The sequence below is a fragment of the Lagopus leucura genome, unplaced genomic scaffold (assembly GCF_019238085.1).
Source record: "Lagopus leucura isolate 7727_CA_CO unplaced genomic scaffold, USGS_WTPT01 Super-Scaffold_100159, whole genome shotgun sequence".
In the NCBI taxonomy this organism is placed as follows: Eukaryota; Metazoa; Chordata; class Aves; order Galliformes; family Phasianidae; genus Lagopus; species Lagopus leucura.
The window spans coordinates 11,807,786-11,834,692 of NW_024962335.1; the positions used below are offsets into that span (position 1 = coordinate 11,807,786).

At 43.0% G+C, this 26,907-nt stretch overlaps 1 protein-coding gene across 2 annotated transcripts in view; it reads right to left on the bottom strand.

Annotated features, from left to right (window-relative positions):
• The window catches only part of EP300 (E1A binding protein p300), a 57,717-nt gene extending 31,755 nt beyond the window's left edge, over positions 1–25,962 (bottom strand). Inside the window, exons 1-6 of one of the 2 annotated variants that reach the window (XM_042889662.1) lie at positions 25,572–25,962; positions 12,618–13,276; positions 4,626–4,802; positions 2,296–2,557; positions 1,437–1,550; positions 388–624 (exon numbers count right to left, since the gene is read on the bottom strand). In XM_042889662.1, coding sequence (XP_042745596.1) covers positions 388–624; positions 1,437–1,550; positions 2,296–2,557; positions 4,626–4,802; positions 12,618–13,276; positions 25,572–25,665 — 1,543 coding nt within the window. In that variant the 5' untranslated portion in view covers positions 25,666–25,962. The remainder of the gene's footprint in view (positions 1–387; positions 625–1,436; positions 1,551–2,295; positions 2,558–4,625; positions 4,803–12,617; positions 13,277–25,571) is intronic. The other variant, XM_042889663.1, reaches the window with a different exon arrangement.
• Positions 25,963–26,907: the final 945 nt, after the last annotated feature.

Sequence of the window (26,907 nt, forward strand, 5' to 3'; positions counted from 1 at the left end):
CATCTTGGAATGCAGGCATTCTAATGCGTGCATTTCCAATTAAAAACTCAAAAAATTCCTGACACTGACATAACAATATCATTATAAAGCTGCAAGACAACATTAAATAACATGCTTTAGAAAAATTTGTTCCTTTCCCCAAAAATATTTTTTCCAAAAAACATGCTTTTCTCAGAAAGTCTGTTTTCCAAGAGAAGGCATTTGGGCCCCCTAAAGTCCCCTGTTCCACTGAGCAGATTGATATTCCATGTCTAAAACACTGCAAATTCACACCTTTTGCACGTTAACTATCTGTAATTAGGTAGTAGGTAAGAAAATTTCCATCAGATATAGTGCAGGAGAATTGCCTGTAGTTTGTATTGAATCGATTGTCAGCGTTAAACTTACTCATAGGATTCATTGGGCGCAGACCCTGGGGTGACTGTCCTTGTTGCTGATTCTTCACTTGAGCCTGAGACTGCGTCTGCATCTGGTTCCCTTGATAGGTTAGTCCAAGGGCTGCATAGGCTCTCTCGATGGAGCTGGGGTCTATCTGACTGGTAGTGCTTATGCTGGGCGTAGTCTGCTGCCCCACACCCACGGAGCCCGTGTTTGCAAGTCCTACTGCAGCTCCACCCAGTAGTGCTGGAAGAGATGCACCAAAGTTAGTAAGGACAGTGGGAGGTAGTCAAAGAGGTCTACAAAAAGAGGAAGGAGACTATCGGTTGTTCAGAACCAAAATGTCTCCTTCTAGGAGACAAGTAAGATGCCAGGTCTGGAAAAGCCATTGTGAAAACAGAGAATAAATTTTGGCCCAAGCAGTCATTTCAATAACATTGTTTTCCTTCTGAGCTGCTGAAAAAAAATCCTTAAGTATTTAGGACATTGTTTGCTCAATACTGAGAACAGAGGCACACATCACAGAGTTTAAAAGCAGAAGGGTTCAGCTCTTCAACAGCCATGATTTGTTATTTTCTTAGAACAAGAAATATCCCAGTTCATGTCATGCAAAGAGCCCAAAATAACATTAAGAACCATGAGGATACAGTTAACGAAAGGACAGAAGTCATGCAAATTTTGGCAGGAAGACCAAGGAGTCAGAAAGGGGAAGAGGAAAAACAGGAGAAGACAGAACATCAATGCTGAAATGGCACAACCCTCTCTGTGCGTGTCTGTCTCCAGAAGATCATCAGCTCCAAAAAGTGGCAAAGAAAAGCAAATCAACTGGTTGAGAGCACTAGAGTTCTTGTCCACCCTTACTACTCTCCTGCTAGAAAAGTTAGAAAGCTTCCACAAAAACTAGCTATCAGCTGCAGAAAAATATTCTGCCACTCCAAAGCATGATGACAACTGTACTATCTATTCCCAGGTCAAAGAAGACCATTAGCAGAGTACAAACAACTCCCAACATGCATTTTATAGTTTACCCAACATGCAGAGCTTCCCAACAGACTTACATTGTTGGTTTCTTTTGTCCCCAGCATTTTTGAGTGGCAAACATACAGGACAGTCATGTCTTGTACAGTTCTTCCAGTGCGAGATGATTTGTCGAGAAGATGCGCAATGTGCCACTGAGAAAAAAAAGGGAATGAGAAACCTTTACAAATTAATGCCAGCACCTCCACACAGCCAATACAAACTAGATAGGGAGTAACTATTCCTCTCAGGGCACACATCGATTTCACAGCACAGTAAAGGATTAATTGACATAGTTCAGTATTATCTAGCCCTGAATATGTAGCTAGATTGGCTTAATTAAATTTCCTTGGAAGCTCTACCTTATATTTCTAAGCCTAGTTCTGAGAACAACACCATATACATAAGGAGTTAGGCACATGGAATCAAGCAATTAAGATGCCAGCAACTGGCACAACCCAGGCACAACTAGGCTACCAAAAAGAGCACACATCTCCCTTGGTTTCTAGGATAGATTAGGAGTTCATTGGAGCCAGAACCACCTTAATTCTGGGCTAGCTATTGCTTAAGATTTGTCCCTTCCATTTAGGGGAAACAGACTCCTGCTTACATATTTCTCCTTTGTGCCTGCTATTATCAGAAGACAGCATCCAAAAGGAACTGCAATGAGTTTGCAAGTTAAGCAAAACACTTTCATTTGTTTCTTTCTGTAATCTTGCCTTAACTTGACCAAACTTTTAAAAACTGAGGAGGAGGTTATAACTTGAATCCCTAAGGGGACAGACAGGTTAAAAAAATTCAGTTTCCCAAGCCACCCACTTATTCTCCATCTTTTACCATAAGCCCTTCTGGTCTTGCAGAGGTTGACCACATCTATATAACCACTCCTCCCCCACTTACCCTGGCAAGATTTGCCAGCCTGACAATGTGTCATGTGGTTCAGGACATTCTTCATGGTTCGGCAGTGAGGGAGGTTGCACTGCCGCACCTCGCCGTTGGCCTGTTCTCGCCGTTGACACTTGTGAGCGTGTAAGAGGAGAACTAGTTGCTGCTGAATGAGTTTGCGTTTCTCTGGATCTGCTGTTGGAGCTCCAGACCCCATTCCTTGTGAAGCTGCTGGCCCCATCCCAGCTTGCTGAACTTGAGGAGCCTGCTGCTGACCCTGGACGAAGGAGAAAGGAAGTGTCCAGAAATAAATCTATTTTAAAATTGCCTATTTGGCATGGAAACACCAAAAAGAAACAAATATATGAAGAATTGCTACATTGCGTGATCAAGGGAATATCCCACCTACCTGTAGTTCTGGATGATCCATATTAAACACCACCTAACAACAGTGCTGGCAATACTTCACTTGCCAACGACAACATCCTCCTCATGTCATACCCTCCCTATTTCTAGCTCTTGCCTTATAAAGGACCAGCAGAACTTCACTTTGCACATGCTCACAGCTTAGTGTTTCCTGCTAGCCCAACTATGAAGTATTAAGACTACTTGGACCTCAAATCATCTTTCGAAAGCTACGAAGTTGCATCCATAATCCTTGCCTAAGTGGAAGGCAAAAATTGGAAGGAAAAAATTTTCCCCCTGCTTCTACCAAGCACTTCAACCGATCATTTCTAGAACAGGAGAATGAAAGGGAACTTAAGGAAACCTTTTTCCATCAGGAAGCTAGTACATATACGTGCAGGAAAAGCACCTATCAGTCTCTGCTAAAGATGAAGCACTTCAGCATAACGCATGTCAGAGAACTAAAGTCAAGTATGGCAACACCTACTACTTCTTCCATACTGACGTTTATTTCTTCAGACTTCCTCTTTCTTCTAGATGAATTGTGACAAGCACTCAACAAAAACAAAAAAAAAAAAAAAAAAAAAGAGGCAACTCTGTGTTGCTTGTTTTACTTCAAAAGCCTTCAGTTTGTAACAGGCTCTTCACTTACAGAACGTTTTAAGGAACATTCATGAAGATTTCCAGTTATTTTAGAGCTCAACTACCTGCATTCCTAAACTCCAGTTCTTCCATAGCAGTATTAACCTTTCATTTTACAAGGAGACTCTACCAGTTATTCAGTCCTTTCAGGGCTTTTCTAAGCTCCAGTACAACCATAGCTGGCTTTTTGCAGTCTGTCATTCTAAATGACAAGAGAGACAGCAGCAACTCTTCATTCCCAGGTCCAGCTGGGTAGCAACTCAACTTCAAAAGAGTTACATGCTCTGAATTGAACAGAAGCTCGACAGTAAGTTTTGGCAAGTTCTTTATTGGTTAATATAACCAACTGGCAGTACTAGGATTCTAGCGTTTCATGCTCAACTTAATAAGCAAATAAAACCCAAGGAATCACCCTTTCTTTAATTCAGAGATACAAATTTACCTGGGAGTGTTTTTCAGCAAATTACTTAGGTCAAGGACTGAGTCCCAAGAGATCTAAGATCCGAAGCAGTGACAAACACAAGCTATATTCAGAAGCACAATTTTGTTTCACAAACAAGAATATAGGTATGACAAAAAAAAAAAAAAAACAACAATAACCCAACCCAACAATAGCGGGGCACTTTGCACGTCTTCATCCTAAACAATTTAGGCTCTTAGAATAAGGAAGCAAACCCATTCAGCCCTTGCTCTTCTAGAGCACTCGGCACTACTGCTGAATTCAAGCTAGTGAATCTAATGCTTGTAATTTATAAGCCTGGGACATCCACTTTTTCCACCACTCACTTCCCCTTTCTCCAAGCCTTGCTGCAGTCTCAGTGTTGAGAGGAATGAGGGAACAACAGCGCTACCACAGTAACATGAGGACCATTGCATATGCTCACATAAGAGCACAACAGGAATTGACACCCAATTGGGACTTCCAGACACTACCACATGTAATAATACATTTGAGAAGAACTACTTGTCCCAAAAGCATCAGAAGTATGAGCAGAAAAACAATCACAAGAGAAGGGATGGGAGAAGAGAGAAGTTTCCACACAGGTAGCAAAAGGTAATTTTTGCTGCTAATAGGGTTTCAAGGGTGAAAAGTAAAGGTGCAACTTAACAGATAGAGCACAGCTCAGCTCTCTCCTCCGTATCAGCCATTTTAGGAGCTTAAGCAAATAAGGAATGTGTAGATTCAGAACATGCATTCACAGCTGCAAAACTTCTAACATGGCAGCATCTGAGCACTGCACATTCTTCTGCTTTAGTTTGCCACAGCATTTGTTGGAGATATCTTTCACTCTACTTACCATGTTAGGCATTCCTGCCCCAGGAACTGGCTTCTTGTCCATTTGAAACTGTGGTAAGCTATTTTGCAGTCCAGTCTTATTCTGCATCTGAGGTCCAAGACCACTGGCTCCAATCTGCTGCCCAGTATTCTGACTATATGGCTGACCATAAGGACTGGGATTGCTCATCATTCCCATCTAGGAGTGAAAATGGCAAGACATTCAAATAAGAATGTTGTTCACAATTCAAAAGGCAAATAAATATTTCAGAGAAGAAAATGATATCAAAGCCATGAAACAGCTGCAATGCAATCCTGATCCACATGCTTCCCTTGTTCCCTCACGTGCATGTATTTACACCTATCACACATCATTATCTTCTCAATCTGATTGCTTCTATAGGCATTGACAGATTGGCCTTTCTGTGTTTAAGTCAGTTTGGTTGGAACTGCTCTGACTCTTCAAAAAAAAAAAAAAAAAAACAAACAAAAAAACCAACACCAAAAAACCCAATAACCACGTAATTCAACAGATTTCTCGTATCAGTTTCTGAATCACAAATCTGTACATTGGACTATAGAAGGAATTTTCTGCTTCCACCAAAAGGAGACAAATACCACCCCCCATTCATATCAGCAAGCTTTACCCCAAATACTTCCCACTCAACTGCCAGTACCCCCACAGCTCCGCTCCATAGGGCTATAACAATTCTCATCTGCATTTTCAGTACACAACAGCTTTCAATTTAAGAACACACTACAGACACAGGTAACACCACAAGCACACAGGCACTGCAACTTGTTTGCAGCGAGCGCTACTTGGGGTCAAGCAAGACAGCAAGCAGGAATGCTGCAAATAAAACAAAGCTATCAAACCATACCATGGAAGCAGACTGATACACAGTGTTTGTTCCTTTCTGCACTATGTATCAACTATTTGCATACTCCACAGTTTTAGCATAACAGAATACACAGTTTGTTACCTTGGAGCACTCTAGAATCTAAGGAACAGGATCAAATCCTGCAGTTTGCCCTCTGACTTTCCATTCTATTCCCTTTCAGTTTTCACAGAAAATTTGGTCTTCAGAGACCAAACAACTGGCAGGAAGACCAGGAAAACTGGAGTTTTTTGTTAAGACTACCAAGCTCTCACCATTAGTCAGCCAAGATCCTCATGCAGCCTTAGCTCACAGTAAGAAAGGCACACAAGTACTTCAGAGAACTGTGACATTTCAATTCACATCAGTGTGTGACTCAGTGTTCAGGCTACTGGATGCTTGTTTGCATCCATGAAAATACCCAGACTTAATCAAGAAGCGCACATAAACTCCTATGGCATGCATCTGTCCAAGTACTCCCATTGCTCTCAGATCCTCCTCCCCTAGTAGAAGCACCCTGTTCCTGCTCCTCACAAAGTCTCTCCAACCCACACAGAAAAGTAACTATGAGCCCACAGATTACCTGTTCTCTGTGATTACCCAAAGTTTTCTTTTTCCAGGTTTTAATTTCTGCTAATCTATTATGTGAGTTGAAGGCTGCAGTTTGTAAAGTAGATCTGAAACAAACCATTGCAACAGGAAAAGCAGCACAAACCTTACTGACAAACCTGACACTTAGAGGAAATTCACTGGTCATATACCTGATAGCAACCACTTCCCCCCACTCCAAGCAGTAACTATAATCACACAGTGATAATTCATTAGAGAGAAATGAAAAGAACCTCTACACGTGGCAGATAAGTTGTGCAACAATGAGAAAGAACTAAAAATGCTTCCTTTGTCTCCTTTAGCACTGCCACTGCCATGTCTCAACTGTGATGAATGCACGCATGGTGACAGGCAGCTGCTGCCCAAAATGAGACAGGTGAGACCCAAGCCTTTGCTGCTACAGGGAGCCAAGTGCACTGGAACCTTTGAGGACATCTCCCTGTTGCCGCTGCTGCCTAAAACTGAGCAAAAGATTCACAGCTCAGGATAAGACTGTGGGAATTATTTCCTTAAGAAAACACGGAGTTAGCTCTCACCAGGGCACATACTATGTGCTAGAGCATATATTATGCTAGCCATCACTAACACTGCCCCGCAGACCTTGTATCCTTGTGCTGCTACCAGCCTTTAAGAAAACTAACCAAACAATTGAGATTTGAAGGCTGATAGCACGTTTTCAATCTGTGACGTCACTGGGTGAAAACAAGATGCTCAGCTTAAGAAAACTGAGGGACTTCTTCCACTAATATCAAAGCATCAGATGTTCTGATCCTGCTGACAAAATACAAAGATTCTCAAATACCAGCCATTGGCACTGCTTGGGGTACAACATCAGCCCATCCAACAAGGGGGCATGGCCAGGTCAGAGGGCAGGCACTGCAAAGTGATCCCAAAAACCACACACAAGCATCACCTGAGAAGGGTCTTAAAGCCCCAACTGCCTCAGTCTCCTGGAGGAAATAAGCAGCCATCCCTCGGTCCGGGTGAGACTGACAGCTGCCAGATCCACAACCAAGCTTTGCAGCGATGTCCCCAGTCCTGCTGTCATTGACCCACTGACGTGAGACAGACAACGTGCACACAGCTCCAGGCTGAGTCAAGGGAAGGGGCAGGTGGCTTCTTCACAGTGAAATCACAGGGTCTCATCAGTGACCCTGGCACTGGAAGAGGGAGTACACCAGTGTCATTTGATGTGACAGGCTGCGAAACATGGATAAGAAGGGGAAGTGTGTGTGTATAGAGGGGGGAGAACATCAAGCAGGAAGAAGCAAGCAACCTAATAACTAATCATAGAAGGAAGATTAAAAAACAATCCAGTAGGCTCAGAGTGCATCAGTTGGAAAAAAAAACAAACACAGAAAGACTGACATACAGTTCACCATCAAATTAGTGAGTTATTGGAGGCAAGGGGTAGGTACATCATCAAGCATTGAAGTGCCAATCAAGGCAAGGCAGTTCTGGTGGCACTGCATGAGATAGGCACAAGGCTTCCTCTACAACACCATGTAAAAACACATGTGGCTGCACTGTGGCCCAAAGTCAGCGAGTTCAGAATCTGCACTCCTGGCCTACCTTCTTCCCATTGCACTTCTTCATCTACTCCACCTGCCATCCACCTCTCTTTCTCTCCTCACAGCCTCAGGTTCCTTCCATCACACACGAGGCCTTCACACCCAGCAGAGCAGAGGCACATCGCAATAAAGGAGAGGGATAAAAAGCAACAGATAATGATGCATGGCTGCTAGGTGGCAAAGGTAATCTCAAATGTTTATTCCTACACACAGCAGAAAACAACTGTGCTCGATTTTCCTGCCTCCACCAGTTGAGTTTTTATAACATCGGTTGAAATAACCCAACATTTGCACTATCAGCTATGCATCTCTATTGGGGTAACTGGAGTACATGCACTAGTTTAAGAGCACACTGATGTAATCTTTCCATATTTGCAAGTAGAAGTTAATTAACTTTCCTAAACCGGGAAGTTATTTTTATTAAATTCCAGCTGGCTCTTTAAAGAGGAGATCTTGTAACTGATTTATTGTACATCGCTTTCTGGTGCCATTCAACTCTCTGATAGAGCTCACATACAGTCTAACAAAATTGCGCCAGAGATATCTGCTACAATCTTTCCAAGGATTGTTACTGATGGTTATTCTCTGCAGATGATCTCATTATGTTTTAAGGTATCTACTGCAAGATACAAGCATCATTTCACTGCCATTTGTGTGAGAAACTCCCCTATCCACTCAAACTTAGATCCCCAAAGACAAAACCTTCCTGCTTCCTTTCTTCCTCTAACGTATCCTCCCCATAAACTGGGACAAAGTGAGCAATTATCCACCTTCTACAAAGAAGAAAAAGCAAAGGACCATGACATACATCTACACTTGTAATTAATTAGTACTTGACCACAGGACACACTTGGGGCACAGAATCTAAATGCTATGGGTACTCTCGCACATCGAGTCAAATGATTACTGCAAATAAAGCAACCAAGAACACTGATCTGCTGCTGCCCAAAGCGTGACATGCATATACTAACATTAATGCACATACACTGGTTTTTAATTTCTTTACTTAAATTTGCTTTACCTAGATTTTGGAGAGTGTCACGATTTTCAGCCTCTGCAACTTTCAACACGACATTTCTGACTGTTTTATTTAAAGGAAGGTCTAAATATTCGTCTTTGTAAAATATGGCAATTGATTCTTAATCCAAGTGCTATGCACTGATAAAACAGAATAGTGCCTCCTGTTATAAGAAGAGGGAGCTCTGAATATACACAGACAATAAGCCACATTACTAAGAATTAACACCACTTCTAAATGTTTAGAGTAATCTCACACACAAGTGGAACGATCCAACAGGAAAGCCAGCAGCTCCCCTACTCACCTGGATTGCCTTCAGGTCCCTGTTGTTGATGAAAGAGCATTGTGGGGATCAGTGGGAGACCCAGTGTAAATGGCCTGAAAGTCAGGTGGACCTGTGCACTTTGTGAAGGGTATGGCCTTCTAACAAAAGGCTGGACTGTAAGACTCATCAATAACTGGGAACTGCAGGAGCCAGCAGGAAAAGCCACACTAAGGTTTTAACTATACATATTTCCAAATGAAGAATGCTTCAAAACAGAAAAGATGAACTTGGTCTTAACTTACTACAGAGCTTAAGTTTGCTGTTTACTCTTGAATCAGAACTGGAAGGCTAGCCAGTGAAATAAAACGCCTGAAAAAAAATGCCTGAATGGTGAAAAAATCAAAGCATTACAAATAGTTTCCAAAACTCTATTTTAAGAGTAATAGGAGTATCTGTCCTCTGCGCGCTATCAAGCACCCATCAAACAAAAAGCTATTCAACAAAGCAAAACTTGTTCTAAATCCTTTCCTCTCCAAACATTCCTTTCAGGCTGAACCTTCCCAGGTGTTTGGAAGCCACCCCAAAACGAGTGCAGGGCCCATGCCCTGACCACAGCACCCTCTCCTTGTGCCCATCCCCTTCCCTAACATCAGGTGCTCTTAAGGTACATCATAGAATCACAGAATGGCCTGGGTTGAAAAGGACCACAATGATCATCCAGTTCCAATCCCCTGCTATGTGCAGGGTTGCCAACCAGCAGACCAGGCTGCTCAGAGCCACATCCAGCCTGGCCTTGAATGCCTCCAGGGATGGGGCATCCACAGCCTCCTTGGGCAACCTGTTCCAGTGCTTCACTACCCTTATGTGCATCAGAAAACTCATTCAAATTACAACTTTTTTTTTTTTTTTATTCCAATGACCAGGCGAATTTCAAGCCTGGATTCATTTCCCACATTAGCACCACTGCTACAGAGACAGGAATGCCTGTTTGTACTCCAGAAATGGCTTACAACATACATACAAGCTACAGCATGGGACCACGCTACAAGTGGCTGATGAGGACAATTCAAGTTTTTGTGTATCTGCTGACCTCAAATCAATTGGTTACGGGCATTTGGGATTTCAAGCACAAAGAAAAAAAAAAAAAAAAAAAATCCACCAAACAACAACAGAAGTTACACAACTAGGAAAGTGAGGAACATGCCTACCATGCAAAGAGAGCGTCCCACTGCCACCAGCTGCTAAGGAGGGGAAGAAAACATTTCAGCAGCTCCACAGAACAGCAGAACAAAGCATGACCACCCTGCTGCTAAAATCCAGGACCACTGGGAGCTCATCTTTACCATTAGAAGAGCACAACCTCCTCCCTCCCAGTAAGTTAGCATAGCACCAAACATACGGTACTGTCTGTAAAAGCCACGGCGGATGACACACCTCTGTCTTACTGAAGGACAACTCCCAGAAGCAACCTCCCACCACATAAAGGGCCAACTCTGCAAAGCCAACACAACATCGCTGAACGCGGCCCAAACGTTTTGCCTATTTTTTTCCCCCTCCTACTAAAGGACAGCTCTGAAATAATGCCCATTTTCACAGCGATGAAGGAAACGTATGAAAGTTACTCCAGAAACTCCCACGTTAGCAGCGACACCGTGCTAAATTTATCAGCTTAAAAAAAAAAAAAAAAAAAAAGGCTTTTGAAAACAACTGCTTAGGGTCCTATGTTTTCATCCACTTTGTGAAGATTTGTAGGTGGGGGAAAAACAAAAGCAGATGGGTGGGGAGATGAAGCGGTCCGACATGCCTGTTGTCAGACTGCGCTAACTCCGCTGCACAAAGTGAAACACAGGCTCCCTGCCAGCAGCCAAACCAATTGAAGGCATTCTGGAATTTCAGCCTCCATTTCAGACCGTGCTTTCTCATCCGGCAGCCGGGGCTGCTTTACGCGGGCTGTGCCTGCTGAGCTCACCCTACGAGTCTCCAAGGGTTTTCTCAACAATTAAAGAACTTTACCTTCAGCTTACCCCCCCCCCCCCCTTCATCTCTCTTTTTTCTATTTAAATCAGGCTGAGACTACAAGCAAAAAAGCAGAAGTTCTGCATTGGTGTAGAGATTCCCCAAAGCACAAGGTGCTGCTTACTTTAGATGTAAAGCACAAGGCAGGATTTTAAGAGGCATTGAAGACGGCTTCATTTTGAACTATTTCAGCCAAAAACTCAATTTTGTGGCCTTCCTTGATATCTCCTAGATAAAGAACATGGTGTTTCGTTGTTGTTTTAACAGTTTAAAGCTCCACTTTAGGTACAATAAATAAGGATTAAGATGTTACATTTCAGCCTGAAACTCGGTGCATTGATTTTGGACCTCTGAATACAGGTTTTTTGTTTTTTTGTTTTAATCAAAATATAATAAAGTCAACAATCAACTAATTCCAATACAAAAACACTTCCAAGTATTTCTTTCCACTATGAATTACATCTACTGTAGCAATGGGACTTTGCAGCAAAGCATTTATCAAGCAAAGCTACATGAAATGAACAGACCACAAAATTAACATGTTACCAGTCACAGCTATCAGAACCACAGTTAGCAGCACACTGAGCTCAAGCAAGCAGCTAAGATCAAAAAAGATTTTAATAATGCTTATAAGACATTAACATTTTATTTAGTACATTAAAACACAGCAAAATCATCAACACAGCAGAAATCAGTCCTTCTAAAAACAGTTTCCACTCATTAACCAATAAACACAAAATAGCCCCATCAAATGAAATGAAATGTTTACATATTTTTGAGGCTTTTTAATCAAAACTCAAAAACTTATGCAATATTCATCTGTTTCCCTATGCTAGTGAAGCTATTTGTGCAAGCTAAGACAAATTTTAAACTTGTAACTTAAATCATTTGGTCTTCTCTCACTTTTCCAGAGCAATTACACAACTGCTTCATTCAAATCTCTTACATTACAAAAGCACATCCATTCCCCCGTACCCCCTCAATATATTTTTTCAGCTTTCCAATTTAGAAAAAGGTAGGCAAAATCTTTCCAAACTAAAAACTAGAGCTGGGTGCAACTGGTCAGCTGTTAGGAACCCAACTCTTGTTTGTAGGTATTCACACAAGCATTCTTTCTCCAGTAACTGAAGCATGTATTTTTCTATAAATCCAACATATGTCCTAAACCATCCAGCACATCAGCCCATTCCAACTCGTATTTGCTTCTTCTCACCTGCTGCAGCTCAAACCAATACTCATCTGATCACAGGCAGCAAATACTCTCATTAAGTGTCACACAGAAAAGCATCACAACTTCTAGAAGACCCCATTTTGTTCCCATCACACTCACCAAACTAGATGAAAAGACAGAGTTGTGGACAAAAGCACAAAATAGATTAAATACTATGAAGTTAAGTTTGCATTAACAATGACGATCTATGCTGCCACAGAATTAAAAAAACAAAACACCACCACTTAACCTAGGAAAAACCATACTTGCTGAGTAACTTCTTGTTTCCCCTGATTGCCATAAATACCACTTTGGCAGTATTTAATTATTTAGCACAAGATTCAGGACTCTTAAAAGACAAAAAATCCTATTCCACAGAATCTCTACTGCAGATGAAATAAAATGATGTGAAAAAATGGTACTAAAGTCAAGCTTAGCTTGCCTTACCTTGTTCATGGCTCCAGGCTGCGGCCCCCTCAGTCCAGCCTGTCCCCCCATCTGCGGGGAGCCTTGCTGCAGTGTCTCAGCCAATAAGTTACCAGCAGTTCCCATTCCTGGGTTTGGGTATGGCATATTTGGTCGCCCTCTGCCTGCTCCAATCGAACCGTTCATGACTTGCCCCTGCATCACCCCCTGTCCATTGCCTGCTGCCAACATCCCAGGATTCATGCCAGCATTCATCCCTGTGTTCATTCCCATGCCAGGCTGGTTAACTGGACTGTTTACTGTTGGCATCATTCCCGCTGTAGATTGGGCTGAAGGACCCTGATTTGGTCCGCTTGTACCCATTGCCATACTGGGAGAAGTCAACCCAGCCTGCGCCATGGGGCTCTTCACCATGCTGTTCAACATTCCCATGCCAGGGCTATTTTGTGGAGTTTGGCCGGCCATGCCCTGCCCAGGGCCACCGACCCCCATATTGAGATTTGGGGAGCTACCAGCCCGTAAAAGTTCTGACAGCTGCTTGTGTTTAGAGGCAGCATCTTGTGCCAGACCAAGGCTGGTCTGCAGCTGATTAATGTCACCACCATTGGTGAGTCCCAGTTCTGTGGAGCTGATCAGTTCATCTGGCAAGTCATGTTCCAGATCAAATAGCGATCCAAAATCTGAAAAACAAGAAGTTTTATAAGGTCAATGCAAGCAGCAGCAGAAGGCTTCTCCTTGAGTAAAAGCCTTGTTTATCAATTCTTTTTTATTGTTCATTTAACTATCAAAAATTCACTCGCTGTGTTCCAGTGGAATTCCTCTATCATTTATTATTGAAAACTACCCCAATTAGTCATCATAAAAGTCATTCCTACATCTCATCAAGCCTAAATTGGAGACGGCCATTCTACTTGACTTTCCTGCAATGCCTTATTTTGAAAGAACATGATCTCCCAACTTGGGAAATTTGAAGGGAAAGGAGGGAAAAACTATTAACATTCCATAGTCTGCCAACAGAATTCGACAACTGTTATTAACAAGAATTAAAGCACTGATGAGAAAGCACCACCTTAATTTTTAAGCTTTCACTGGAGTGTCCCTTTCAGGAAGAGACAACTAGTATCAATACGTGCTTTTCAGAAAATGTTTCTAAAAACAAAACAGTTTTGTTGTTGTTTGGTTGTTTCTTCTGATTTTCTACACCCAGTTCTTCCCAGAACAGACCTATACAATTAAACTGAGCTTCATGGAATAGCCAGTATTTTTCCCACAATAAGCATAGCCAGAAAACAATCAAAATAACCTTCCTGGCCACAAAGCTGTGAAAACACAGTAGGATTTAGAAAAAAAACACTTAAATAAAATTCATATCACAAGACTCCTTGCAAAGTATACTGCAAGGGATGAAGTAGAAAAAGATTACTATTTAGGATACATAGATAAGGCAATATTACACAGTGTCTAACAAATTCATCAAGAAAAGAAGTTCCAACGTCTGCAGAGATAGCGTTCACTTGGTGCCACTTTGGTATTTAATCCAAGGCAGCTAAAACAAAGGTGATCTAAAAAGTTTACTGTATGACGCAGCTACGCCCACCAACTGGGCTGTAAAGCTTAGCATTTGGAATTTGGGAATACACAGTGAAGGGTTTTTCTGCTTCTGTTTTTTTTAAGTTCTCAACTATGGAAATAGTTCAGCATCACTTTTGAAGAAAGGTCATTTCATGGATGCTCAGTAAGAGGTCTTCCACTGCATCTTCAAAAACTTCACATCTAGACAAGGACCTACAATACCACTCATTATTTCAGCAATTGCTAAGAAGGAAGTGTCAATTACAGTGAATTTTACAGAGGCTGGAGGATGACTTGTTCCAAATACTAATGGAGAAAGACTACTGTAAAACCAGCATGCAAGTCAGAAAAGCTGAGCAGCATAAGAAACACGTTCAAAATGTCTCATATAACACTGAATCCAAACTGCAGAACTCCAGTACTAAGGGGTTTTAATGGTGATTTATTTTCTTCTTCTTTTCTGAAAACAATCTCTCAACTATCATCACAGATAAGACCATAACTTTTTAGAATTCTGTAAATATTTAAAAGGTTAGCAAATATTCAGGTATACCAACACAGAGATTTCAAGAGGAGACTCCATAGCTCCACTTAAGTATTCTTCATCAAGGCAAAGCACCAGAGATGGAATGAGAGTTTCCACTAAAGAGCTGTATCAAACTGGTAAAATCAGCTAGCCCATCTGTTGAAGAAAATGTTCTGCTAAAAGTTCTGCTTTCTGGTACATTCTAAGGATTCATCTTCAATGATGCAATATTTTTCAATACAATCAATATTTTTTGAAGTTTCAAAATGAGAGAGGCAAAAGAATGTAGTTCTGTTCAAGTTCTTCAGCATTTAAAACCTGGTAGCAGATGGACAAGAACTTCTACTCCAACAGATGCAGCCTCTGACACAGAGCGAGTCCCAGAACCAAACCCCACTTCATGTCCCCTGAGAACAGACCACTCCATACCCAGCCATTCACAACGCCACCTGGAAAGTGGTCAGCAGCCATCTGAATACAAAGAACAGCCCCTCTTTCAAACTGGTATACATCACTGGTATTTACTCAGAAAGACTTATTTACATGATTTCACATATAACACTGCAAAAGGGCAGTGCCATTTGTGTCTTGAGAAAGACCTGCTCATCCTTCTGCACAAGACAATATTAACCTGCCTCTCTGAGGAGCTCGTTCTTTCAAAATTCCCCCTCATCAAGCAAGTGGGTACTTCCAGCTGCTAAGATGACTTGCTCTCATCCAACCCAAGAGCCCTGGTGCAGGCTAACAGAGCTCCTTGGCAAAGTGGATTTGATGCAGACCCACCAGCAGGAAGCAGAAAGCCATAAAAACGCTGTATTCTTAATTAACTTCTCGCATCACAACATACCAACAGTTCCATATCTAAACAGAACAACTAAATGGCTGTGAGATTATCCCATTCTTTACATCCAAAAATTTAAATAAGAAAGCATCCTGTTCTTTCCATATGAAACTAACCTGCAAAGATTGGCAACCACAAAGAATGTGCAATGGAAGAGTTATGATACAAGAATAGAGCACCTACAAGCCAGAATCATAATGCCAGTGAAGCACCACTCTGACACGGTTTGCCACTTTCCCCTCTTTTTTTCCCAAGCCTTTTCCAGGGCACAAACTTCAAAGTCTTCTCCAGCCAGATTAAAAGAACACAGAGAAAAATGCTCAGTTATCTGCTCAGCTAAGGAATCACACTTAGGAGTGTGGCGGGAGGCAGAAGACTTCAGATACAAGACTGAAACACGAACAGTCTCAAAGGACCATACAGAAAAATAGGACTTTGTGTGCACATGGCACGCATTACAATCCATTCCAGTCCTTTACATGTACTGCTCTCTTACAACCTGCCATAGAGACCTACCTATGGCCACACCAAACGCTGACAAGGTGAGGGCAGACAGCTCTGGGTACGTGACAATCATAGCAAATACATCCACACAAGAGCCAAGAGAACAGCTTAAGATAGAGGTGATAAAAACAAATAGAACTGGCTGGCTTTCCAGTGCCATTGCTAGCCCTGCAATCTTTTATCGTTGAAGCACACATGAAGATTTCTTACTAAAAAAATAAAGCTGGTAGTGTGAAGGGGAAGGAGGCAGAACAGTCCTGCAAAGGTTTCCCTACCTGATTCATAAACCTTAGAGACTATGGTGCGTAATCACAGACAAAGAGAAGCTGGGACAGAACAGAACAGACAAAGACTGACCTAAGAGCTCATCAGGATCAGCAAGCAGTAAGTGTTAGAACAGGGTGATTTCACATGATGCTGTTAATGGCATTATTAGTGCACCTCACTAATAAAGGAAAGTGAAATAGATGCTCCTGCCATCTGAGATTACAAAAAATGGAAGGTACCTCTGAAGCACAACATCCAAGTAGGTACTAAATGTTAAACCAAAATAGTGTCTGCATGCAAAGGCATATAATAATTCCCACTACAAACTGTACTGCCACTGAATGTCAAAATGAGTCTTTGTAGAGTGAAGAAACCGGCCAACTCACCATGGCTCCATTAGATCTGTAGTAAGAAAGTGGGTGAGGAAAGCCAGCAGATGGAACTGGTCCATTTTTTGTAGCAGCAGCCCAGCTTACCTAGATTTAGTCACATGAACTGCACCCTCTGCTTTAAGAGTGACTGCAAAGATCACCATGTCAGCTTTTCCTTGTATGTGGTGCATTGCTTCCACAGTTTTGGACCCTACAAACACTTCTGCTAAGTTTGCCTTTGACAGCTAATCTGCATGACACAAGGAGACTGCCAGACTGGGGTGGAAACCCACCTGACACCAACAAGGCCCTTAAACCACTACAGATTCAAGGTGAGCAATCAAAACCCACAAGTCATTAAGAAATCAGTGCCCTTTCAACCAAGTCCCAAAGTAGGTATTTCAAACCAGTGTTACTGCAAGAGTGCCAGGCAGTGATAACAGCTGTCAAAGCACACAAGGCAAGGTAGACATTTCTGATAGAAGTGCTCACAGTACAAGGACAACATATTCCTACTATCAGCAAAGAAACTCACATATGGATTTAAGTGGCACATGTTAGTCTCTCTTGCATGCTTTCTAGCCTACAGTCAGTAGCCTTCCCATTTCTGGCTTCCCACCACCTTTCAGAACAAAATGGGAGTTTCTATCAGTATGGAGATCAGCCGGCACTAGCAAAAGGATTACAATGAATCCGGTCAGTCTTCTGAGAACTTGCTTACATGCTACAAAACAGCCCAGAACACTTCAATTTCACATGCTCTGTACCACAGCCTCAACAAATCTAAGCACTCCGTCTCGAAGGAGGTGGTATATCTGAAGGAACAGCACCATTTGCTGACAGTGATGCCAGAAGAAGCCTTCACATCAGTCACGTAAGCCAACTCATTCCAGTGCTTATTGCTGACCACACAGAGGGAATGAGACTTTCGGTTTCTGTCCCTGCATCCCATGGACTACGTTACATTCTGAACTCAGACATCAAGCTGCTGAGCAGTCCCCTTTTTGCACAAGCGTTCCTGGGTTCCAGAAATGTATCAGTGGATCAAATACTACCACAGTCCTTCGGTTCACAATGAGTCACGTGGGCAAGGCTCACTACAGGACACTGAACACAAAGTATGCACGTGACAGGGTTGACAGGAGCTGTGGATGATGACAGATTACACAGAAGACATGAAACCTATGCTATGCTTTCAGACAAATAGCAGCAATAAGGTGCTGAGCACAGTATCTTCCCCACATGGCAACGTCAAAGCTATCCAGGAATTGAACAGAGTCAAAGTATAACAGCAGGAAAGCCCAGCAGATACAACCAACACCCAATAGTAAGCAGCACCAGTAGCACAGGCCCTAAAAGGCATTGCCTGAAATGCTCATAAAAACAAAACAAAAAAAAAAAGGGGGGGGGGCGGCCGGGGAGGCAGAAAACAAGAAGTAGAAGTGGCAGAATGGGACGCTGAGCTGCATTCTCACCAGGCAACTCTGAGGTATCCATGAAAGTGCAGAAGCAAAGGTGAAGCACAGACTGGTAACAAAGCACTAATAAAAGAAAATCATCAATTCCCACGGCATCTGCAATGGCAGAAGATGAAGCCAAGCATGTTCAGGCAACTTCAATGGGGGAAAAGCACACTAAGAAAGAGGCAAAAACTCTCAAGATTCCTACCAAGTGGGTGTGAGAGAATTCTGCTATATTTTGGAGACCAGATTTACACTTATGATTAAAAGCCTTGAAAGAGAAAGCTTTTCACATAAGATGGTCTGCGAAGCCACAATTACCCAACGGTAACGAGAACTTTGCCAAACCATTTTTCCTACCTTAAATTGGAGAGTTTAAAATAATCCACTAATTTGATTCAAGACAAAAGGGGGAAAAAACTATTCAGCATCAGCCTACACAATTAAGGTCTAGATTCATCATTGCTACTACTGCTGCTTCCAAAATCCTATGGCATCAGCCTCTGCAAAACTGTAGTCATCATACACAGCTGAAGTGGAAGCACAATGTGGAGGTCTTCACTACTGCTTGTGCAAGAACAGCTGAGAATTCTTATGCTGTATGACAGTATTTCAATAACAGCCTTCGCAATAGACTTAATTTTTAATTCTGTTCCCTGTGAGAAACTGGGGAAGCACTGCCTCCTCCTTCCTTCCTGCTAATCCAGTGAAGACCTAAATTTGCTCACCACATCAAGGAACTTGATAACTTGAAGACAAACCACAAACAACACAAGCAAAAAATACATCTGAAAGGGACGCATGCTACTCATTCTGAGAGCGGGCTCAGCACCCCTAGAAGATACCATGTGCAAAGGCACAAAACATGTCAGCAAGTCATGCTAGCACACAGCTCCAGGCATAGTTTTTAAAAACAACCAGAAGTTTGTTGGTCAAGAAGTGCAATTCATTATCTAGAACACACAATTTCATACTAGTTAGCAGATAGAAACATCAGAATTTTGCAAGCATAAAAAAGTCACTTTAAACAAGTAGCCACTTACTGCTCAACATCTATTGAAGGTTATTTTAGGACCACACTCTTTCTTAATTTTTCAAGTTATTCTCAACCCCTTTCAACTTACATTTAGGAGAAAAGTCTAAATTCCACGCAGAAAACTAATCTACAAGTTTAATTTATACTCTACTCCAGCTAGTTTACAGACCAGTTTTAGTAGACTCTGGATAACGTGAGTCTTGCAATGCTAGATGAATATTGTGTTTTCATTTTCATTCAAAGCTTTTTACAAGGCAGCATTTAGAGATACAGATGAGTGCAGTTGGCTGCTGATAAAGAGTGAAAACTTAATGATTCTGGAACACAGATTTTGCTCCAGGGAAACTGAAATGTGGTAATCATATATGGAAGACATTACTTCAGGTGCAAGTTCAGAAACGCTGTTCTTTGTGCAGCAGCGTACTCACGCTTTTATGTAATACAGCAAAAAGGTACCAGCCATGCTGTCCTTGATGATCCAAATAAGATGAAGTGCTGATATTTCAATTCCAAGGTGCTGAAGTCACACAGTTAACCATTAACTTGTGAGTGTGCTGGTGTTCGCACGAATTTCATTGCGCTACCTTTCAAGTCTCAAATTAGTATTCTCACTCCCAAGAGTATCCTGCTTTTGGATGCCACTGAAATTCCCATAGGGCCACGTTAGGTTACATACTGCTTGTCTGTGGTATTGTTAGAGAGTAAGAAAAGCATCTTAGCCAGGAGTCTGATAAATGCTGGAGCATCACACACACAAGTCTGGAAAGCTGGTGGTCTCTGCAGTCTGAGAGCTGCTGGTTTGCTACACTCACAAAAAAATGGGTATGTGCAGATAGGAAGGGAACACCTTCACGTCTGCAAACGGACATCATCAGCTTCATTTAAAAAATGGTTACAAATCAGTTTCAAGGAAAGAATGAAGCTGACTTTGTTGTCATCTCCAACTCTGAAATGATGCAATCTACATACACAATTAGCAGAGTGAAGTCAGTTTTCTGACTGACTTGAGTTCATTCAACATCACTCCTGAGTAAAACCAGAAAGGTAGTATCAAGTTCATAGATACAGAAACCAAAAGTCAGCACATCAGACATCAGCTTCGACCAGTAATTCAGCTGGAGCTCCTGATATCCAGGAACCTCACAGTTCTGCAAGGAAATAAATGTAGTTCAAAATTCCACTTCTTCTGGCGATGCAGAATAAATGCAGTACAGAGGAGTTTTGCACTGTCAAAAATGGAAAAGAGCTAAAGGTTTATCCAGCCCATTTTACAGTCATCAATAATAGAAAGAGATCTGCATAGTTTCTGAAAATCTTGCAGTCAACTTTTACTTTTTTGGTGCAAATCCTAGCTTAGACCATAGTTTTGTATCCACGCTGTTCCTGTAAGCACAGCCAACTAAGCCATGAATTACTATGAATGGAGTAGAGAATTTATCATTCTTTTTCCTGACTTTCATCAGAAAGTTCTGTAAGAGAAGAGTGCTTGAAAAAGCAAATAACGCATTTTGCAGAACTCTAAACACGTTCGTATGCCAAGGCATTTTAAGCAAACTTGTTGCTATTTAGGAAGCAAACAAAATCACGCTGGCTGATATATCAGTCACTGCTCAGGGAGAGGACTTCTGTGAATTGCCCTGCATCCACTTCTACTTGAAGCTCTACAAACTCAACCTAACCACGGATGTGCTGTCACTGCATACAGCCATATGCAGAGACAGATGTATTTTACTTCAGCCTGCTGCTACAGTGTAAGGAAAGACTGAAAACCCAGGTCCTTGGAGACAGGTGTGCGGTGTTTATCTGATGGTGAAAACGACACAGCAAAAATACCCTGTTTGCCAGATAACAACTCCGAGTGACTTCTGGCCAAACCCTCTCTAAGGGGGCACTACTTACAGTGAAGAGCAAAGTTAAAGTAACGGCATTGCATTGTTAGAACATGCACTGAAAGGCTGCTCCTCTGAAGAGCAGGCAAAAAGTACACATGAAATCACAGCAAATTAAAATCTAGTAATAAAATCACTTTGAACTTTTCCTGCAAAAACTTTTTCCTGTACCTTTGTAATTTGGACATTGCTGATCGCCAGTGCCTCATAAAACAGACATCCTCAAAAAAGCTCCAGATTCCACTATGCTCTCCCCAGATAAAGCCTGCTGAAGGGTGGAGGGTTTTTTGTGCAAATACAGAACTGACCAATGATCTGAACTAGGACATGCCTGGACTAAATCCTAACCCTGCTCTGACAACATGGAGAAAAGATGCAAAAGTTAGCAGGGTACTTTTCATGACCTGTGTAAGATACACCCAACTCAGCGGAGTAGCAAAAGCAGCTGCACAGCAATCTGAAAGTGCAGCAACAACCAAAGCCTGTAGGATTTCCTTTGAAAAGTTACTAAGCGCCATCAGAACGGTCAGTTTGCAAAACATTTAATAAACCTTCCTCCTAATGCAGGTACTCTGACAGCCCAGACAACTATAAGGCAGAGATACCCCTTCACTCTCCCTAGCAGATGCAGTGTCTGCTCCTGGCTCGCAGATAATCTACTGCAACACCTGGTTTACAGACTGTATTATCCAACAAACTCTATTTTAAAGCATTTCTCAGCTCACTACAAGTAATACTTAGGGGAAAAAAGAAAGAAGTGGTTCAACAGGAAGGAATAGAAATATTGAACTGATGGCTTCAAGCAGATAATGACTTGGTCTTTGACACTGGTCAGAAAACAGATTTGTGAAAGTTATTTAAAAGATGTGTATACAAACCATAAGAAGAAAAAAAAAAAAATCGATAGCAGAGCGAAAACAGAGTTGAAAACCTTACAAGTGCATCTGGAAAAGGCAGAAAGACAAGATCAGTAAGATTCGTTTCAAGCAAAGAAACAGTCTGATAACATTTGGAATAAATGAAAGATGAGGATCAGTCAAAACTGTAGCAGTCCAGGTGAGAAGTTTGGGTTTTGTTTGTTGGTTTGTTTTTTGGGGTTGTTTTCATGCAAGATTTAAACCTTTGCTGTAAGGGAGAGGAAAGTTTTAAAGGTCAAAAGCAGTTCCTGAAAGAAACTAACAAAACAAGATGACAAACTTGTGTAAGACAGGTTCTGAAATGGAGAGACTGAAGATGCGTTAGCGCTCAGAAAAATGAGACTTTTGGATACGTTAAAGTGAAGGAAGTTAAGGCACATATCAAATTGGCAGTGATGTCTGACAGAACGTGTGCCAACTAATTAATCGTAGAAAACTGACTTAGAGCAAGTCAGAAACACTAAGCACTTCCAATCCTATTTTCAGATCTAACAACCAAAGCAGCGATACCGTACCAGCATACTGCAGTGCTGCGTATATTCCATTTTTATTCCTTGATGGAAGACAGCAGTCTTTGGAGTCTGCAGCCCCAAAAGCTTTCCCAGTACACAGAACCCAGGTGATTTCTAAGGGCAGTGAGCACTGTAAAAAAATGATTAACCTCATCCTTACTGAATACACCAGGTAGAAATTTGTACGTGGCAATCTCAGCATCGCCGCAGGAAAAACTGAAGCGATCACAGATAAAAAGGATGACATGAAATCAATGCTGTAAAGCATCCAGTTAAAAATGAATTGTTATGAGGGACTTCTACTCATTTACTCAAGGAGATCATTTCTCAGGATGCACTGAAACTATGCCATTTTAGCGGCGAAAAAAACCAGACTGAGGTATAAATTAATTTGCTAATATAGTGTTAAAAAAAATAAATCTTCCCAGACCAGATGCAACATATGAAAACAGTGTCTCTACCAGAGAGGAGGGGTAAGCAAATAAAGCTACACTGGCAAATTTTCTCAATGTAGCTACTCAGTACAGAAAAGTTGCTAGCACAGTGTCAAATTTACATGCTACAATGAGGACACCGTGCCAACCAAAAGGTGAGCCCACGGTAAAGCTCTGTGCCTTAATACCTGAAAATAATACGTATATGATTACCATTCTTCTATCCAACTAATTATTTGAGTTTAGTATATTCCAGTGCCAGAAAATGAGCAGCATCCTGAAATGAAAACGTGGGTGAATCAGAGGCTCAGTCACCAACATAAATACACCAAACTCCTACTGGGTTGGGAGTAAGTTAACTTACAGCCAGCCATCACTTCCACGTACCTAACAGGCTGAAACTGTATTTCACATTAAGAAATCAAAGCAACAAGTCCACAGCAAAGGAAACACACAGTCCCACTGTGCACATGTGCTGCAAAGTTTGATGCACCCTTGAAGGTTCTTAACCTCTCTCCCTCCAGGTTGAATATGGAAATCAAACCCTGAGTTTAAAAAGAGTGCTGGAATAAACATGTGAGCGCCGTGTTTCTGATTTTCTATAATGAACTCTGGAGTGGGGACAATCTAACAGATTCCCTACGTGGAATTTATGATAGGAGAGCTGCTTGCACTATTTTAAAACAAACTTAAAAAGCAGATAGTTTAACCTATCTGGTTAAATGGCAATTTGAAAATTGCTTCCTGCAACAGCAAAAGCGAGACCAAACAAGAAGCCACGCAAGCAGCAATTGGAAAACTTAACCTTCAAAATATATTTATTGGTTCAGCGCACTTGATTTTATTTCATTAGAGAAACAGGTGTAGTAAGTTAAAAAAACAAAATGGAAGTGTCCCAAATGCAGGTTAAAAACTGTCAGTGAGGAAACCAGCAGGGTTAAAAACCCTGTGTAGTATCCGTGAAGTGTCTGCAGCACTACAAACCTCTGCATTGCCACCAGATGATGACCACCTCAGTGAGTCTACAAGAATTTTATTCCATTTTGTGCTGCCACTTCTGAGTTTCTGCTCAATACTCCACAGTGTTTCACTGTAACTAGAAAAAGTTCATTTATTAAGCTGCTCGATAAGCTCACAATTAAAAACCAACACATTCATTCACATTCACAAACAGAACGAGATCACCACTGCCAAGGCAAAGTCAAAATGGTTACTGCTGAATTAGGCACTGGTTTCCAAGCCCAGCAGTCAGCTCTGGCTAAAGATTCTCCAGCCCTCTTCTGCTCTCTCACCAAAGACCTGTTGATATTGGGGGAACAGTCATTTCCTCCAGTCACACACTACCCTTCCTGGATCTAACACACTCTAAAAGTTGCACACAAACTTTTCAGAACTAAATACGTCATTCACCAAGTACAGGGAAGACAAAAGTCACAATCTGAACGTGATTCCAAGCAGCACCACAGGCACTGCTCAATCCAACTGAATCCTGTAACCTTCTGCTTACTGTCAAGAGACCGATCAATCAGCTATCTTATACTTTGAAAACTGTTCCTTTTTTTCAGCAGCTCTGATCGCTGTCCACATCTCCACAGGCTCCAGAAGACCTAAAGTGACTGGAATGAGACTCCAGGGTACAGGTAACCAAGTGCACTCACAGCAGAACGATACCAAAAGCTTATCTGCTTCTCAAGAGGCATCCAAAAGCTGAACATCCCTTTGGTACACCCTCTGCCCTCCCAGCACAACCAGATCTATCTGCAAGGTGTTAGGACACCCATCGCTTCTCATCTCCACAGCATCACCAAGGGCTTCTGCAGGGACTGCAGAGAAGCCCCTCATCTGCCTACAGGGCAATTTCAGACATTTTGGTCTCACAGCAAAGAAAAGGGAGATGCAAGAAGAAGTGCACTCCATATTGATTCTTGATGCAAATAAGGTATAGTAACATTTTGTTTCTCTAGGAGTCCTGATGAACCTCATGTCCTAAACTGGCAATCTGGATTCAGGATTTAGGCCATCAGCTTTGGCAAAAGAACTGTTTGAAGCAAATGAAAAAGCAAATTTTGGATATTCTTCTGCAAAGAAGAATCACAAAAAAATAACGATAAAATAAGCAGCGTGCACAAGAGAGAGGGAAAAAGGAACAGAGAAATAAATCTAATTTCTAAACGAGCTCTAGAAGAAAAAATACACACGTGTATCCACCTAAAATAAGAAATAAGCCACGCATTCGGGCATGTGGACAGGCACACCCATAAATTCAACAATAAAGAGTGCTAAAGATGATGCTTCTGTGCAATTTCAATTTTCTGCAACAGGAATTCAAGGCAGCCGGCTTCGCGAGGAGCTCTGCCATAGCTACAGTGTAAAAGACAAGAAAAGGACTAAATCTCGTCAGCGATTGCCCAAAAGCACAATGCAGCGAGCTGCTTCGCTTCCGAAAGAAACAGAAGGGCAGAAAGACACGAACAGCCTCCTGCGCCGTGAAGGGAATGGGGTCGGGTCTGGAAGGGAGGGAAGCGTGGAAAGGCCGAGGGCAGGCCCGAGGCAGAAGGAAGAAGGGGGGGATTCGGGCAGGAGAGGGGAGAAATAGGGGAGAAAAGGGACAGAAAGCAGGCCGAGGCCCGGGCCCCCGAGACTGACCTGTGCCGTCGCTGGCGGACACGGAGAGCGCCGGCGAGGAGAGTTTAGGCCGCTTGGCTGAAGGCGGGCCCGGCTCCACCACATTCTCGGCCATTTTTAATTCTTTTTTAGACAATCACTCCGAGCAGAGAGACGGCGGGGAGAGCCCCCAAACCCCAACCTCCTGGGGCCGGGCCCTCGGGGGGCTGCGGAGCGACGATGCGGAGGGGCGAGGAGCGGCCGAGTTCCCCTTTTTCCGCCCCTGGGAGGAGCGGGGCGAGGTGGAGAGCGGAGGGGCTGAGCGAGGCCTCGGCCCGCGGGCGCGGGGCTGGCAAAAGCCCCCGCCAAAAATAATAATTAAAAAAAATTAAAAATAATTCAGAAAAAAAAAAAAACAAAAAAAAACCCAAAAAACAAAAAAACCCGAGGCTGGTGGTGTTGGTTGGTTATTTTTTTGTTGTTGTTGTTTGGTTTTTTGGTTGTTTTTTTTTCCCCCTCCTTCCAATGAGATTAATCCCGGCTGTTGTGCTGCTGGTGCTTCCTCGCCGCCGTCACCATCATCATCTTCATCCTCCGGGGGCTCTTCTCCTCCTCCTGCTGCTGCCTCCTCACCGCCGCCATCAGCCTCTTCCTCCTCGGCGCCGTCCTCCTCCTCCTCATCGCCACCAGGAGGCGGGCGAAGGAGGAGGGGAGAGAAGAAGGAGGAGGAAAAAAGAAAAAACGACCGCCGTCCTCCTCCTCCCGCAGCAGCAGCGCCTTCCCCCTCCGACACCACCCTGCGAAAAAGAACCCACCGGCAGCGAGCGGGCCGGGGGCAGGCGGGCGGCCGGGCGGCCCCAGCTCCAACGCGCGTCTTCCTCTCGGTCGCTCCGCTTAATGGCTGCAGCAAGGGGAGCTGGAAGGAGGATGAGGATAAGTCCCAGGAGTCTCCGCTTCACATCTTGTTGTGCAGAAGGAGGAGGGGTTGTTGTCCTGATGGAGGCAGCGCCGATCGCGGGATGGGGAGCCGGGGGGCCGGGTTTCGACACCCTCTGCTTTCCCCCCCTCCCCCTTCTCCTTCCCCTCCTCCGCCCTTTTCTCCTCTTCTTTTTCCCCTTCCTCTTTCTCTCGCTCTCAGTATTGCGCTGCCCCCCCCTCGGGCGCAGGCAGAGGGGCCGAGCCCACGGCAGCGGCAAGAGGAGGAGGAAGGAGCCGGCCCCTCCCCCGCTCTCTGCCTACCTTCCCCCTCCTCCCGGGCGGCCGAGGATGGCTGCGGGCGCCGGGGCCGGGCGGGGAGGGGGCTGCCCGGCTCCGCTCCGCCACGGGGACTCCCTCTTCGCGAGGGTGGGGGAAGGAAGCGACGAGGTTGGTAGCGGGG